The 17,651-nt window shown below is 35.7% G+C and overlaps 1 protein-coding gene across 1 annotated transcript in view; it reads left to right on the top strand.

The window, feature by feature from the left end:
- LOC140325805 (utrophin-like) overlaps window positions 1-17,651 on the top strand; it is a 304,415-nt gene that overhangs the window by 202,049 nt on the left and 84,715 nt on the right. Inside the window, exon 2 of the mRNA XM_072403876.1 lies at window positions 397-458. Within this exon, the coding sequence (XP_072259977.1) occupies window positions 397-458 (62 nt within the window). The remainder of the gene's footprint in view (window positions 1-396; window positions 459-17,651) is intronic.

The raw sequence follows: 17,651 nt of genomic DNA, 5'->3' as shown, positions 1-17,651 counted from the left end.
AAATGGATTTTCAACAAGGCAGTCTAGAGAGCAATAATATTGTTCAAAATGTAAATTGATTTACAATAAACCATGAAAAAAAGATGTCATATGAATAAGTGAAGGTGGTATATACAAAGCAATCCACTCATAGTAAACCCACAACTTTTGAAAACACTTGGAATGGAACATGGATGCTTTAAAATATAAAAGAGTTTGTGCTGCAGCTTTTGTGAATGCTGCTTGTCTTATCGACTGACTTTAGTGAAATAATGGCAATCTGCTGTTGCAATTCCTGTAAAAATAAATATAATTACAGAAGCAATCTTCAAATTTTAAGTTCTTTTCTTCGTGCAAAACAGGCTGATGTTTTAGCGTTTACTTTAGTTAAACTAAGTCTAACTTTTCTTTTTGTAGATGAAAGAGAAGATGTTCAAAGGAAAACATTCACGAAATGGGTAAATGCTCAGTTTGCAAAGGTAAGCCATGCTTTGATATTTTCACCCTCTAATATATTTTTGGTAACAATTATTTGTTCCTTTCGATAAAGTAGTAGCATATATTCACAATCAGTTTACTTAAAAGATTCAAAAGGGATATTTAGTGGCAATTATGTGAAATTATTGTTATTTAGTCTGACTTTTGCTCAGCTGTATTATATTAGGTTAGGTTAAAACTGGAAACACACGCTAGAATGTGATTGTATATTATCTTTTAGATATACCAGCAACTGGATGACCGACCTAAACAATCAATTTAATCATCTGAGATAAACCTTCCATTGCTTAGTTGTTGTTAAACCTGTGTTGCTAGCAAAAGTGTAATTTAAAACAGAGCTTCTTAGCTTTAGTCTGAAATGCTTACAAATACACATTCTTTTTCTTTTTAATGCTTGTACTATGTGTTTATGTAGGTTGTGCGGCTTTTATTGTGGTAATGGCTACAGCTTAGTTTACATGGTTATTACAACAGTTTTTTGTTTTTTTATTTCATGTGTTTTTCACTTGTATCCTAGTCTACAGATTACACTTATTTTATGCCCTGATATGTGTTCCCCAGAAACGTGTTGGTTGCGTTATCTAAAATAAAAGTTGTAAGCTGGACTCGCAATGGCTTTGATGGTTTTGTTCCCTTAGATTTTGAAGCTGTATATCTGGTACCATGCAGCAGATATACTGCTAGTCCTTCCTGGGGAGTAGAATTTAAAAAAAAATGGTTTATAGAATATCTGTACTTTTGGATAAAATGGGAAAGGGACAGAATTGACATTGGTTTTTATTGTTGTCTTTTTAGATTTTTTTTTACCACCTGTCCTCTGGGATGGTATCACAATGGAGCAGGGCTTTTTAAAAAGGAATTTATTGCTTTCTTTGTCTGCATTGCAAATATGTCACCTTCTTTCTGTTTTGGTGACCACAAGCAAATCTTTAAGAAGAACAGAGACAGCACATTTTTCTCTTACATTATTCAGCAAATTGCTGCGTTTCATTTTAAATGACAAAGCTAGCAATACATCACCAATGCTACCCCATGAGTGATGTACTTTTCATATGTCAAGGGTCAGTGATAAACTGATTCAAAGCTTTGCAGCTTAATTTGCCTAAAATGGACCTTTAGAGAATTATCACAGATTTGACACTGGCCTTGGCAACCGAGCATATAAAATCAAATTGGGATACATGCTCCATAAATATTGCACTTATCTGTTTTATTACTTGTTTCATGGATAATGTGAATTGGAGGCATCCACAATTTATTTCTGAGCAACTATAGCAAACATTGATCTGTTTGTTTTGTTAAGTTCTTTTTGTTTGCATTTATGCAAAATTGGGAATTTGTTCGCATGGCTAAACAAAGATGTAATTTTCTCTTTCCAGTGCACTCAACTAACTGATTTTGATGAATGCTCCAAGTTGATCTTGGAAATACATCTCAATTTGCAGTAAAGATACTGGAGTATGGTATAATTATATTGTGACAGACAAGGGATTTATTGACACAGTTGCACATATTTTTACTGAAATATTGATTTATTATGGACATGTGTTTTTCAGTAAAAACTGTAAAATACCAATCATAGCAATCTGAATGTCTTTGATTGTGAACTAGGTGAAGTTTTTGGTGCTTGTATCAATAGAATATAACAAGTAGGCTTTGTTAATTAAAAACTTCCAAACCAAAGTTGGATAACTTTAAATGACTTGGGTCAAATTTGACACAGACCTAAGAACGGGCACCAGGGGTACTTAACACTCAAGCAATTATCACATCACAGGAAAAGTATTGATTTAAATTGGTAAGAAAGGATAGAAAGAGAATGAATGTGGGTGTGTGTCTATATAATGGCAAATAATGTTTCTGGCAAAGTTTTGAAATATGAAAGCAAATACAATAGACACATAAAATGTAAAGCTTTTACTCATTTGTATCACTAAAAGTATATTGAGATATAATACTTTAAAGAATTCTGAATCAATGAGCCATGCTGAGTAGGAAATAAATGATCTGAAACTACAAATTTATAAGTATAGTGGAAAACTCCAAACTTGTTGTAAGTTAATTATAGCTATTTTTCATGCCTTTGTCAATAGTAATAATAACTTAATTGTGTATGCCTTATGTAGATAATGGGCTCTTAACTTAGCAATACCATAATTTAATATATGATATGATTTTGTAAGATAGTGTGTGCCATTCTTGTACTATTCTAAAATGTGTACTTACTCATGCTTTAATTTCAAGAATGATTTGGTCTTCACTACATTTCAAGTTTATAAAGTAAGAAAGATGTCCAACTGATATTTTATTGCTGTTTTATTATGCCAAGTAACTTGAAAGTATAGAGTTAGCTGGAACAGAACCAATGTGCTTGTAATGAACAGTAGCAAAGTGTAATTAGGATTCATTAGTGGGAAAAAATGATTTGCATTTGGCCAAAAGCAAAAATCATTTCCATTTGCCACATAAAAACCACAGAAAGATCACCTTCGAATATTCCTAATGGCCTTATCTTTTATGTGAATTGCCATATAAAGTGGTGGATTTGCCAAACTTGCCCTATGACATTTTGTTACATAAAATCCTTAATATTTGTCTTAAAACATCTAAATATGGCATACAAACTGTATATATTGCTGAAATATGAGGGAAGTGACAAGGTCTTACCGACCTTAGATATGAACAAAAAAATGCTATATTTCTTCCAAAAATCTTGAATTTTCTGCATTAATATATGCCCGTCTGCAAAGCACAAAACCGTGGGACAATTAGATGTGACTGAAGTGTAAAAATTGATAGATATAGACTTAAATTTTGTGTGCAAATAGGAGAAGTGTTATGATATATACATATCTATTTATTGGCTACCTTGACTGTCGCAGATTCACTTGTAAGTGGTAGCTTGGCAGTCTCAGATGCTTTGGGAAAGATATTATGTGTCTTGTTGGAAAGTCTAAAGTTTCAAGATGCTGCCGCTGATGATAATGACTTCATAAAAAAGTTTTCTGCAAAAGTAGGCACCATTTTTACTGGAGGACAGTGAAATTTAGCTGGGGCTGAAAAAATTAGAGGATAATGAAGTTTAGCATTCAGGTATTCTGTGTTTTCTATGGAAGCAGTTCCTGGCAGCCTGCTAGAAATCAAATGTAAACAAGGAGATGTTTCAAAGCTGTTAGAAACTGACTAAAATCAGATTCTTTGTTGTGAAGATCTTTCATAGTCAGTGGCTTTAACAGATTGGCTTTCGAAACCCACATGCTGAAGAACAGGATCATTGTTGGCATCAATGCTATGCTTAAGACTTGCAAGGCCATGTCCGAAAACATTAGGGCCACACTAGATTGAACACTTGATGAACGTATTTCAGAGATCAGTTGTCAGTGCCGGGGGTCTTATTACAACCTTCTCCAGCACTGCTACTACTCATACAGACATTTGTACAGGAATAGTATTTCTATGGTAGTAGAATGGCCATCAGATGTACTTAGCATCCTTTTTCTATATATGACAATACAAGAGAAGTCTTAAACATATGCTCTGGGAGATTGGTATTACAAATAGAACACAAAAAAATACATTTTCACTAATTTACAATATGTTTTTAAACTGTCTTGCATACGATACACTAATAGGTTTCTGTTTATTATTTTAAGCAAATAAATAAGCAGCTAATTTTTGGTATATTACCTAGTGTAAATGTTTGTGTTACAGCCAGCAACAGACAAAGGCATCTGACATAGTGGTTGGTAATTTGTAACCATGAAGCCTGCCAGCAAAAACTCATCTTTACTGTCAATACAGAATATGATTTGGCATCAGTAATTTATTGTGTAAATGCTGATTTGCCCGGCCAAGTTGAACAATGTATTACAGTGCAGTAAAAAAAAAAATCAAAATGACAGTTCAATATTTTGCTGTGTTTGGAAAACTTTTTGGTCAGTGTCTTTGTTATACAATTGGAATTAGGGAAGTTAAAAAAAAGCTCTAGTCCATCTACAACGCTTACTTTTTACCATCCTTATGATTGCATGATACAAAAGCAGTACACTAGAGATTGCAAGGTTGATATGAATTCTTCAAAGTAAACCTTTCAGCAACCTTACAATTTTATTAATACAATTCATGGCAATATACAGTGACAAAATCATTATGAGAAAAGCTGTTTCTTTTATTTATTAAATTAAAGCCTTTGAGCTACATTCAAGAGACTTTGACCAGAGCGAGCTAATATCATCAATCTACCACAGACAGGGGGAATTATTTTTATAGTCTTCCCTGTCCCAGTAATTAGGTTGCAACAGCCAGGAAGTGATGTTGTAACTTCTAAACCAGCATATATGACCAGTAAGTAGATGCTGACCCTGCATTAAGGTAGGCCTAAAACTAAATGAAGGAGGGAGTTTAAGCGGAGGCCCAGCATGGCCAGGTTCTAGACAGAAGCTGGAAGGTGTAGAGTTAACAGCTAGGCGAGGTGTAGAAAAGGTCATGGAATAAAAAGGTCGAGGTTCTATGTCCGGAAGGGCAAGTTGGAGTATAAGGCAGTATGAAACGGGACAGAGACATGCTTTGTGGGGTTAGTAAAGGGGCGAGCTTACTTTACTCACGCCCATTCGTTGAGGTCAGTAATGGGGATAAATTCCTTTGAATTTCATATGGGGCGGTTTAAGGTCCTCAAGGGCGGGTATATTTGTGGTGCGTTTGTGGCAATATGTGGTGTCTCTAAACTTTTGAGAAGAGATGGAGTCACATGAGATTGGAGATTATTAAAGGGCTGCAGGTAAAGGATCTCATTCCTGAGCCAGTGTGGTGTAGCTGGGAGCAATAATTGATGGTGGCAGCAGACCTGAAATGTTGTGGTGTGGTGTACAGAAGTAAAGCCTTTGAGGACTTGCAACCTGACTGGTGTTAATGTTAAGACGTATTGGTGAGATGGTTGGTATGATACACACAGGGTATATTGTTGTTATAAGAAGGTTTTATTTCTGAACTTCATGCAGCAAGGACTGTATATTCATGGTATGTTATGGTTAAATATATGTTGGCCATGTTTAGGGAACTGCTGTAACATTAAAGGGGCACTCATTGACATCTGACCCATAATTTGTGTGCTGTTTGGTTTTTGGTATGAGGAAGATGTACCGGTGAGGGGGAGGAAAGCAGACATGTAAGCTACCACTGATTTCCGAAAAAAAAAGTAAATCCATTTATATGTCTTTTATTTTTTATTAATTTAAAGTAGCTAGAGAGGTTGATTACAGCATAGGTCCGAGTAACCTTGTAATTCATTGAAATAAATAAAATGTAACTTTTTGTTTTCTCAGTTATTGGCTTCATCAGCATTTCAACTATTCTAACACTGTATTGTCATTTACTATTTTCAGTAAATGTATGCAGGGCTATGTGTATATGCAATCAGAGTCATTCTGTCTTATCTGGAAGACATGGTTTGCATCCTAATACGTACATACCAGACAGAAAAAAAGTTAATTTTCGGAAGGCTGCCACACTCCTCCCAGTGGAATAATTTTATCTGTGTAAATATTTTCTAAAGTGAGTGTCTGGCAGCCCTGTGCAAGCTCTTCACATTGCCATCAAAAACTTCAACCTTGTTTGGGGCTCTCTGGAGCACTGTGTAGTTTATAAAAATAGTTGATTGAATTTACTGTCATCTACTTTCTTTTCTGCCAGGAAATCAGTACTGGTATAAAGAATGACATTTTTTGGGATATGCTGTGCTAGAAACAAAATGGGAGAAGAGTTATATTCTTCAGTCTGCGGTGTGCTGGTTAATGTCAAGAGCAATTTGACATGACTTTGAGATTTAGTCTAGTATGACATTTTCTGAAGATGCAGTTTGCATACACATAAAACCTTGATCCTGTTTTGCACGTGTGCATTTTAAGGTGACCGGGGTTATATTCAAACCAAATTCAACTACACATCACTTCCACTCATCATCTATGGAAAAAGACAAGCAAATATTAAGCCGCGTACACATGTGCAATTTTTGTCATTGGAAAGGATCTTTCACGATCCTTTCCAACGACAAAGGACTACACGATCCATGAACGGTGCTGTACATACAGCACTGTTCTGCTCTATGGAGAGGGGAGGGGGAGAGCGACGGAGCGGCACCCTGCTGCGCGCTCTCCCCTTCCCTTTCATTAGGATCGGTCGTCGTTCATCGTCCGTGGATCCGCCAGGACGGTCGTTCGGACGATGAACGACACCGACTGTACACACGACAGATTTTCGCCCGATATCTGGCTGATGCCGATTATCGGGCGATAAAAATCTGACGTGTGTACGCAGCTTTAGAGTCCTTAGATTTCTGAACAGAGCAATTGGGGAGCAGGAGAAATATATATGCTGCTGAAATAGGAGGATTAAAGCAAATGGGATGCTTTGCCCCAAATGAAAGTTTGCTTTAAGGAAGTATGGGCGAAGAGAATATTATTTGTGACTAAGTGGTTCATTGAAGAGGATGCAATAAACCATCACAGTGGTATAGTTGTAGTAACAATAAAAAATTTAAAGTGCTAATTTATTATTATTAAACAGGATTTATATAGCGCCAACATATTACGCAGCGCTGTACATTAAATATGGATTGCAAATGACAGACTAATACAGACAGTGATACAGGAGGAGAGAACCCTGCCCCGAAGAGCTTACAATCTAGTAATCTATATGATAGTTATAGTAGCTACTACATAGGAGGATATATATATATATGAAATCTGGATCAGTAACAATCAGTAACTATTATCTAATGTATCCAAACTAAAAATAAAAAATGGGTTACCTATAAATGCACTTTTTATTTGTAATAAAAAGCATATACAATGTTCATTTAGCAAAATATTTGTTAACTTTTTCCAATAAATGCTCATGAAACATGAAAATTAGTTGGGGTATATGAATATGAACTTGAATTCTGATGATGCTATAACATTTTACTGAGCTGCAGAAAAAAAACACTCTTTGCGTACTATTATTTATTCTACAATGAACTACGTATTAAGAGAGTTTTCCTTAATTATAAAAAAAAATCAAGCTGTGTTGCTACAAAACAATTTTTACACCTGATCAACTGTCACAATCTCAGAAGTAGTAAAGCTTTATTGGCAGCAATTTCCACAAAGAACAAAATGAAACAGCTGGTACAATTTGGTCACAAATTACCTGCTGTAGACAATCTGTGTTCAAGGAAATATATATCTAGGATCGGTTAATGCTGTTTCAACTATTTTACAGAAAACACTTATCACTGAAATAGGCTGACAGTTTGATTCGCAGAAAACAATTACTACTGAGCGTTAAGTTTCTGGAAAAACAACACTACAAGTGGCAGTAAATAAATCCACATCCTTGGAGTATCAATCACCGATCAGTAATATTATACTGCAGCTGAGGCTAAATGTATATTTTTTAAGTTTTATGTGTTACTTTTTATGTCTCCTAAGAAGTTGTCTTGTTTAATGTGATCCTAAGAAAAAAAAAAACATTTTTGAGCAGGAAACTGGTAGCTGGTTAGCACACTCACATAGTGAAATGGTCTTCTTCATCCTATTCTGCTTGCTCCTACTTTCTGCTTCTTTAAATGCCTACTCATCTTCTAAACCCTCACTACTTACCCACTATTCCATATCCCATATCCTAATGTGTACTACATCTCCCACCTCCTAGATTGAGTCCTTTCCTCCTCCTGTGTCACTGTCTGTATCTGCAACCACTGTACCCCTATTCAATGTACAGTGCTGTATAGTATGTTGGCGTTATAAAAATCCTGATTAATTAATATTATTAATAATAACAATAACAATATTAATTTTAACAATGGTACATGTTTGCATGTTTAGCTGATTTTCCAGCCAATTCACTTGCTGTGTTCCCAATAATATAGCTAGAGAAACTTAGAAGGGTGAAGAAATGTGGAATGATGATCCCTGCCTCGTTAATGGTAAACCTACGTGCATCATCACAGGGTGCTATTGCTTAAAGCAGGCAAAATATGTTGTGCAGCTCCTTCAGTGCAGAAGTATGTGGGACATATGCCTTAGGTGCCCCATATATTGTAATGCTTATGTTACTCCACTGCTTATCAGTGTGACATATTTTTAATAACGAATACCTATGAATGCTTGTTCTACCTATCATTAAAACAAATGTTTATTATTTATATATTTTAACTGCAAGAATGCAGTAATGATTTCCTAATAAATTAGCAATACATTAGGAAAAACTTTGTGTACAAAAGTATAATATTGACCACAATAACATAATCAGCAAATGCAGCATTACATATGGTTTCATCTCCAAAATGAAAAAATAACACATGGTAAGCAGTTAAAAAAAAATGATTACATTGTAGTACCAAATCATGGTTGCACTGTACAGCAAGATACACCCTATTCTACCCCAGTACGCTGGGATTTATTAGACTAATAAAGCCTAAACCAAAGGTAGCTTTCAGTGTCTGTGAGTCTGTATCTGTTGTCTTCTAGTTGATTTTGAAATGCCTTTGAGCTACGTAGGCACTAACGGTATCTCGCTGATTGAACCACTGTACAACGGTCCCGGACTCTGCTCAGCAAACTGGGGCCCCCATTGGAAGCTCAAGTCAGGTTGGCACAGTGGGCCCAAATTCAGTTCTGCACAAGGGCCTACTATTGGCTACATCTGTCACTGCTCATTCGTCACAGTGTTTTTGGTCATTCCACTTTTATATTGAAGATAACTGATTTCCATTACCTATTACCATTAGCAAAGACATCAGCATCGATAACTTTAAATTATGATTTTTTTTTCAGTCTTCTTTCACACACCATTCATCATCTTGTTTATTCAGTCTAAATTGGAGAGGGATGTGGAATGTTGTCACAATATATAATTTAATGAATACAGTTTAGTTGCCTAAATGAAGCTTAAATGTGCTGGTAGTGCACACTTAGAATAAATAGTTAAAACTAATATTAAAAAATCAATGATAGACATGAAGTATCTTGTTTTGCATGAATTCTTTGTATAATAGTTTTCCAATGACAGTCTATTTCCATTCATAGTGTTTCCGCTGGTTAGACATTGGTACTTAATTAGCTACTTTGATATCTCAAGGGATGAAAAGTACTTTTAACCAAAGTAAGGATTTTCAAGGTAATATATTCACATATTTGCTGACTCAAAAGTTTAATCCAGAGTGCATTATAGACTGGTGCTGTATCATTAAAGAGAGCAGATTCAGGTGGATAGTATATACTACATTTTTTTAAGCAGAAACAATAGTTTTCAAACACTTTCTGTGCTTTAAGACTTTTTCCATACACAACTTTCATACCTATAATTTTTTTTTTGCATTAACCTTTTTTAAAACCATAGGTACAAAAATGACTGAAAGTGATCGGAAATGCAGATGGATCCCTTGAATTCTTGAATAGGATCTTGACCTTTTGATACCATGGCGTTAGATAAAGCATGTGTCTTCTTTATTATGCAGTGAATTTTAAAATACTTGTAATGTTTTAAAATAAAATGTATCACATTTTATGTGGATTACAAAACTTTATGTAGCAAGGTATATTTTTCAGCAATGCAACACACTACCCTATAAAGCAGGGGTCCCCAACCTTTTGGAGCTAATGGACCACTAAATACATGAACTCCAGGCCATGCCATGGGTGGGGAGCCCTGTGTCACTTAAAGGGGAAGACGCTCCCCCCAGAGTGACGTCATGATGCCAGAACCTGCCCACTCACAAGTTAGCCTCCCTGAGCCTGTGATCTGTACAGGAGACGTGGTTCACAGCTCTGGTCGGTGTGCCCCTCCCCAAGCGGGGTCCTTCTCCTGACCCCACTGGGGGGTGCACCGGCCAGAGCCAGCCTGGGGACCCCTGCTTTAAAGCAAGGAGCTTTACACATTATGTGCATTTTAAGTTTTAGAAAGATCTGTTTGTGTTTTGGAAAGAATGTAAAAAGATAAAGTGTGAAAGGAGACTGACAGCTACTAATGTGTAGTGCATCCATTTATGATCACTATATAGATGAATGGTATAATGTTAATATGAAACCTGATTTGTATTTAAGCAATATCACATAAATGTTTGTACGACTAACATTTTAATGACAACTACTTCAGGAAAAAAATTTCTGAAGTAATTTATTAATTTTTTGCTTAATACATTTAATTCCCCAAACAATGTTACTTAGAACTGTATATAGGACTTTGTAGTGCTGAAAGTCTGCCTTGCAGAGAATTATGGATGCCACAAATACAGACTGGAGTCTTAGGCCCTGATTTAATAAAGCTCTACAAGGCTGGAGAGGATACACTTTCACCAGTGAAGCTGGGTGATACAACAAACCTGGAATGGATCTGGTTCAGGATTCAAAACATTTGCTAGCAAATGGCTTTGAAGAAATCCAATCCAGTTTTGCTAGATCAACCAGCTTCATTGATGAAAGTGTACCCTCTCCAGCCTTGGAGAGCTTTAATAAATCAGGCCCCTAAAATCATTCAAATCTGAGAAATGTAAATTTTGACACCTTCCCACAGGATTTGCATTTCTCTCATTCTTACTAATGGGTACCTGACACAGGCCTAATGGCACCCTATTTCACGCTTTTCCAGGTTCCAGGTTACTCCTGAGTTCATAGCCCTAGTGTCTAACTCACACTGGACCTTCAATGGCACTTTTTTACTACACTTCTGTCCAGGACACCTTTCTTCTGGGTAATACTATCAGTGGATTTTGAAGCCATCATTCTACTAATGCTTGCTTATCTCAGATCCCAAGGAGTGTTGAAAAACCCACCAATTTCTTTGATTCCTAATCTCTCGAAACATTCATCTGGGACCCTTTCTCCAATATCTAGACCAAATCAGCAAGAATACAGAGAAACACACCTAATTCTACATGGTTGTCTTGTATGCCTTACAACATATATTTCCATATGGATGTATTAACAGTACGCCTGTGCTATCGATCCTCTAATTTCACAAAAATAAATGTATTAACTTAGCATAAATTATAGTAAGTAAATAAAAATTTCAGTGAGACAAAATATGTTCAGACATTTTGTCTTTTTTTCACAGACTGAAAGTATTTACATGCCCATGATTCTGCATCTGCTTATTAGGTCATTAGGATAATTGCCTTATACTTAAATTCTAGATCTATATAAATTGCTATGTGTAATCTTAGAATACTCCTACACAGCAAATAAATATGCAGAGATGGAATTCCAAATTGCCTGTAACCATTTCTAACTCATAAGAGCTTCTTTATTCATGTACTAGATAAAAGCATTGGCTGACAACTCTTGTACTTTGCCACATATCTTTACAGAACATTCGGTGTTGAGCTTTTGCCTTTCATCTGATTTTTTTTTATTATTTTCACAGAGATCTGGGTATGATGACCATCTTTTTAGTATGAAAGAAAAACTCTGTTAAGCATTATTTACATGTATGTCAGTCACATACCAAAACTCAGCATGAACAAAAAATCTTGATAAATTGCTTTGCCTCTAACAGTGGCACAGAGTGTTTGGTGCCCTAGGTGATATAGCTCCAATTTGTCTTGCCAATAAATATTCCAAATCTAGTTTCCACTAGAGGATTTAGTATAACTTGCAGGGTGCCTCTCCTATTGTCTATTGTATATTGTCCCACAGTTGTACACCTGCAAAAGGTTACTTGGGTTTTAAAAAATGTTTAGGTCTGCAAAGCAATTTTATTGCACGCATTTCTTGACTCGGGTAGCTTGGATGTTCACTTCTTCCTAGTTTAAATCTACAGGGTCCCCAAGCTTTTTAACTGCCCATCCTCTTTTACAAGGCAATTACACATACAAGTGGTCATATTATGAAATACTTTGAATACCATACATTTTCATCAGAAAAAAATATTATCATAATATCTTCAACATAATGCAACCATAGCAATAATATACAATAAATAAAACTAATAATTTTACATAACTAAAATAATTCTACAACACAAATAGTATACCCGTATCTTGATGGACAGTACTAACACACACTATCTGGCTGCAGGTCCTCTAAGGTTTTATCCACACCTCCATCTCATTTGGGGATGCCACACCTGTTCAATGTCCCTAGCTGCATATCACTTTCAAGCAAAACCTTTTGACAACCAAACACTCAAACAAACATAACACCATGATGGGTCCCACCATCTTTTTCCTTACCAGGCACAACCTTCAAGGACCTCAGCCATCCCCCACCAGTGACAAAGACCAACCAATCTCCATAGCCCCTACCAGAACCAAATTCACCACAGCTCCCTAAACCATGGTCACTTTAACACATTAACAGGTAAAGAGTTAGGGAAAAATTGGGTCATAGAGAACTGTCCTTAAGTATATATTTTTGTCACAAATGTCTACTTACCTTTGACAGATATATTGCCTAAATGGATAGTTTGTCACCTATGGTTACTGGTGATATACTTACTTTGATCAGTCAATACATGAAAATCACCTGCCTAACACTGTGTAGGCACCTCTTGTAACACCAAATAAACCACTGGGGTACAGACTCTCAAAGTTTTCCTGTAGTATCTGATAGCAAGATGTTGGTGCCTCTGCTAGCCTGCTGACTTGCGCCCAGCTATCCATATGATCTAAAAGAAAATGAGTGATGTGGTGCATGGGGATTAGCATGGGCATTCTGACTGTCATTTTTTTAGCAATTTGTGCTACAGTAGCTTTTTTTTTTTTTTTAATCTGAATAAACTGACAAGCCTCCCAAACACATTAGTGAGCCCTGGATGGCAATAACCTTTGTTGCCAGTTAACTAAATGGCCTTTCTTGGACCAGTTTGGTAGAAACTGAGCACTGCATACAGGAAACACAATACAAAACATGCTGTTTAGGAGAAGCTCTGACGTTTTTGTCTAATCACCACAGTTTGGCCAGTATAAAAGTGGCTCAGATGTTCATAGTTGTCCATTTTTGCCCTCTTGCCCAATATATCCAGCTCTCTGACGGAAGCCATTGTAACAAGATAAATGCTATTTACTTCATCTGTCAAAGGTTTTAATGTCTCAGCTTATCGGTGTATGTCTACAATATTTTACTCCATTATATAAACTGAATACATAACGAATATAGTTAAAAAAATTATAAAAAAATTGTTTTAATCTATATGCACGTGAAATGTTCATAAATTGTCTTCATACAATTCTAAATGTTTCATGAACATTTGTTGAAAAAAGAGATCATAAAAGTTGGAATTTAAAAGAGAGAGTTGAACTGGATAGGACATAATATATGCAAAAAGGATGGAGTCTAGATAAAACAGCTCTTTATGCTTTTGTGTCTGGAAGGGCACTAGGGATGAGTGAGAATACCTCTGACATTCTCGCGAAAATTTCCTTTAACTTTTGATGGGTCGGCGAAATGTCGGCGAACCCATTTCGGGGACCCATTGGAAGATCGAGGAAATCATTACACGATGATTCCCAAGGCTGCATTCATGAATGCAGCGGCGGTACTCCTCCTGTCAGTGTGCGATCCTCTGGCACAAGAGGTTAAATGAGGGCTTGCCTTCATTTAATCGCTAGTGCCCGGGGATCGCACACAGGAGGATTCCCATGTCTGCATTCATGAATGCAGCCGCGGTACTCCTCCTGGCTCCTCTGGCACAAGAGGTTAAATGAGGGCTTGCCTTCATTTAATCCCTAGTGCCCGGGGATCGCACACAGGAGGATTCCCATGTCTGCATTCATGAATGCAGCCGCGGTACTCCTCCTGTCAGTGTGAGTACCGCGGCTGTGCTCATCAATGAATGCAGCCGCGTAAATCACCACAGGATGATTCCCACGACTGCATTCATTCATAATCAGCACAGCCGCGGTAGTCCTGTGTTCTTGGATAGAGAATCTCTATCCAAGAACACATACTACAGGGCTGCAAAAGCAATCAGGGGAGCGGAGCTGTTAGCTGTTAGCTCCGCTCCCCTGATTGCTCTTGCAGGTCCCAAAAATTTCAATCTCAACGGCCGAATTTACACAGGTCGTTCTCGCTTACATGTTCGGATTTTAAAATCTGGCTCACTCATCCCTATAGGACACTATATGATGCCACAACCCTATAATTTGTTAACAGACCAGAAAGTGTGGTATGTCAATGGTCAATGGACACCTACTATTGAACACCAGTCTTCAAACCTGATGAAAATTACATTGAGAATATATCTCATATAGATATATATTGTGTTCAACTGCTGATATTATATGATCCTATAAAGTCATTTGACTTCTGCTGTCCAAGGGTTTACTCATATGTAGAGAGCATACAAGTTACCAAACCATGATCATGGCTAATAGTGCCTGTTTCCACAAAAATATCTGAAATAAAAAAAAAATCACTGAAGCTGGTTGAGATTCTTTGATCAGCAATTAGAAATATAGGAATAAGAGGCAACGTCTTAGCAACTTCAAAGCTATAGCAATGAGCCCAGCAGGCAGTATAGAGAGGTATAAAGTAACTGAATTTTGTGACATTGTGAAACCTTGTAACTTGTAATAGGTGTCCTTGTACAATATTATTAAATAGGGAATTTTTATGTTTAAAATTTTTTTTTTTTATTTTACTAATTAATCAGTAGAATTGAATGTAGTTAGTGAGTGTATTCACTTAATTATTTCATGAATGATAACTTTATTGGACTATTTTGGTTACTTAGCCCCAGGCAAATATGCCAGTGTGTCACCCTGTCCGTCCAATGATGAGTCAGGTTGTCCCTGCATGTCTACTTGTGGCTGGGCTTTGCAGAGTGCAGAAATGTCATTGCAACCTTCCCTATTATAGTCCCTTTTGGGTACATGAACAGCCAAATGAGATTTAGGAGCATGTAGTTTAAGCATGTGTGAAAATCAATCCAAACTTTGAGCTAAGGTTTCTTATAACTTCATTTCAATCAAATATTGAAAAAAATAGTTTTAATCTTTTTTTATTTAGGCACCAAAACTATGTTTCTGGCACAAAGCACATTAAAGCTATTTACAAATAAAAGTAAGACTTTTTATGTATATGTAATTTATTGAAAAATTGATGCTGGGACTTCAAAGTTTCACAAAGTTTCCAACCATTCTCTTATCACTTTTAAGTTATTCCAATCCCTGTCACTGTTGCCTGTGCCAGTCAGCTTGGTCTGAATGTAAATTAAAAACAAATTAAATAAAATCATGTTAAATTAAAAAAACACCTTGAAAACTGTCATTACATGTACAGCACTTACCAATAAGTTTCTTGTTTGTATTATATTTATTAAATTCTTTTACAGATCTTTTGATTTAAAAAAAAAAATACATTTCTATTTCTTCAGGATAAGAACATAGAACTGAACATGCAGCTTTGATGTGTCTCAAAGACCACCATTTAAGTGTTGGTCAGTAATTAGTTTTCTGTAGCTTCAGAACAGTTAAACTGCCAGAGAGAAGGTCATATGGGGCAAAATCTAGTTGCCCTAAGCATGTTTGGTTCTAGAACTACTAATCATAATACCCATTGTGTGTAAATAATCATAAGTCTTATTAAAGCTTTATTTATTATGCAACAAACACATTAAAAAATGTAAGAAGGCTTGTACTATTTGGAAACTACTTTGTACAAGCTAAAAATCCTCTTTATATAGGAAAGTGGAAAAACCTTTATGTTCACTGCATGAAAACATATTTTTTTTCTTTTATGCAGTTCATAAAATGTTTGGTTGAAAGGTAAATTTTATCTTAATAGCGTGTAATGCAAATTATGGAGTTGGCAAGTACACGAGGATTCAGAAAAAATGCCATTAAGAAACAGAAAATGTTCCATTACAAACACCTCAGTAGAAATTAATAAGAAAAAAGTAAACAGCAACTAATTTAATAATTAAATCTTAGGTTATTTTTATAAATATTAATTTACAATTACATCTTCTAATTTAGAGACTGGCAGGAATTGTGCTAAAGGTTTACAGCAAATCAGTCTTCCTTTGTCTGTTACCTGAAACAACCTATAATGCAGATACACCACATTAATAAATCAAAAAAAGGGTAATGTGCACAAAGCAGTTAACTAAACTCAGATTCTCTTTCAATGATCAAGTTGCATCAAAATGCAGAATTCTAAATTGCTAAAATGAGGTAGTGTACATTCATTATATTTTTTCACAATATTCTAAAAATTTGATATGTTCCAGTGTTTTTTCTAAATTTTTAATTACTAACACTAGTAGATCATATAAAAATCATTTTTATTGGCATCAGTAACTCTGATAAGTTGGTAAGACACAGATGATCATCCGCTTCTGACCTGCTTTTAACGGCAGTAATGGCAGATCAATTTTTGATCATTTATTTTACAATGTGAAGTGTTGGTGGTATGATTCATTGAGTTGTTTAATAATTTTTCTATTTAAAGAATTAGGTTATGGGTAGTTGGAACTGCCTTTGGGTGGCCATAATTAGGTTTTTGAGGTATTTACCACGTGAAAGTTTTAGGGTTCAGCTTTGAGGTTAAGGGTTTCAAATAGAGGCTATGTTAAGCATTAAGAGAACATTTTAAGACCAAGGTTCCAACTCTGAAGCATGAAGGAGTCAGACATTACTACAAATCAGCACAACTGAGTGTAAACTAATGGAAGTACTCTCGTTAGTTAGCGGTTGTTGAAGAGCACTCCTTGATTAAACATAATAGGCAATCCATAAATTTACAAATGATACATCAATTATAGATTTATTCAGAAGGCCCTAAGATTTAGTAGGTTCGCATTAGATTGGATGTTTTTTTAAATCTAATCTCTAATGTAGAGTATTACATAGTTACATAGTTAGTCAGTTTGAAAAAGGACATAAGTCCATCTAGTTCAGCCACAAATTCCACCTCCAGTTCAAAATGTCTTTTTGTGTATAACCACTTTAATACTTAGACCTTAAAATAAATGTTTTAGGAAGTTAAGTGTTAGGGTTAAATGGTAAGTTTAAATTAAAAGGTAGGTTTTAATTTATTATAGGCAATTCACATAGCAAAGTGAAATATCCTCTTGAAAAGGATATTTTATGCAGCCTAGTTCTACTGATTTCAACCATTCAGTGATTTGCAGGGGAAAAAACACTTTCCTTGAATTCCGGGTAATCTTTAAAAAGCGAACTATCATCAAAATTTTTA

This window comes from Pyxicephalus adspersus, chromosome 1 (assembly GCF_032062135.1).
Source record: "Pyxicephalus adspersus chromosome 1, UCB_Pads_2.0, whole genome shotgun sequence".
NCBI lineage: Eukaryota > Metazoa > Chordata > Amphibia > Anura > Pyxicephalidae > Pyxicephalus > Pyxicephalus adspersus.
This window is presented reverse-complemented; position numbering and strand designations above follow the sequence as displayed.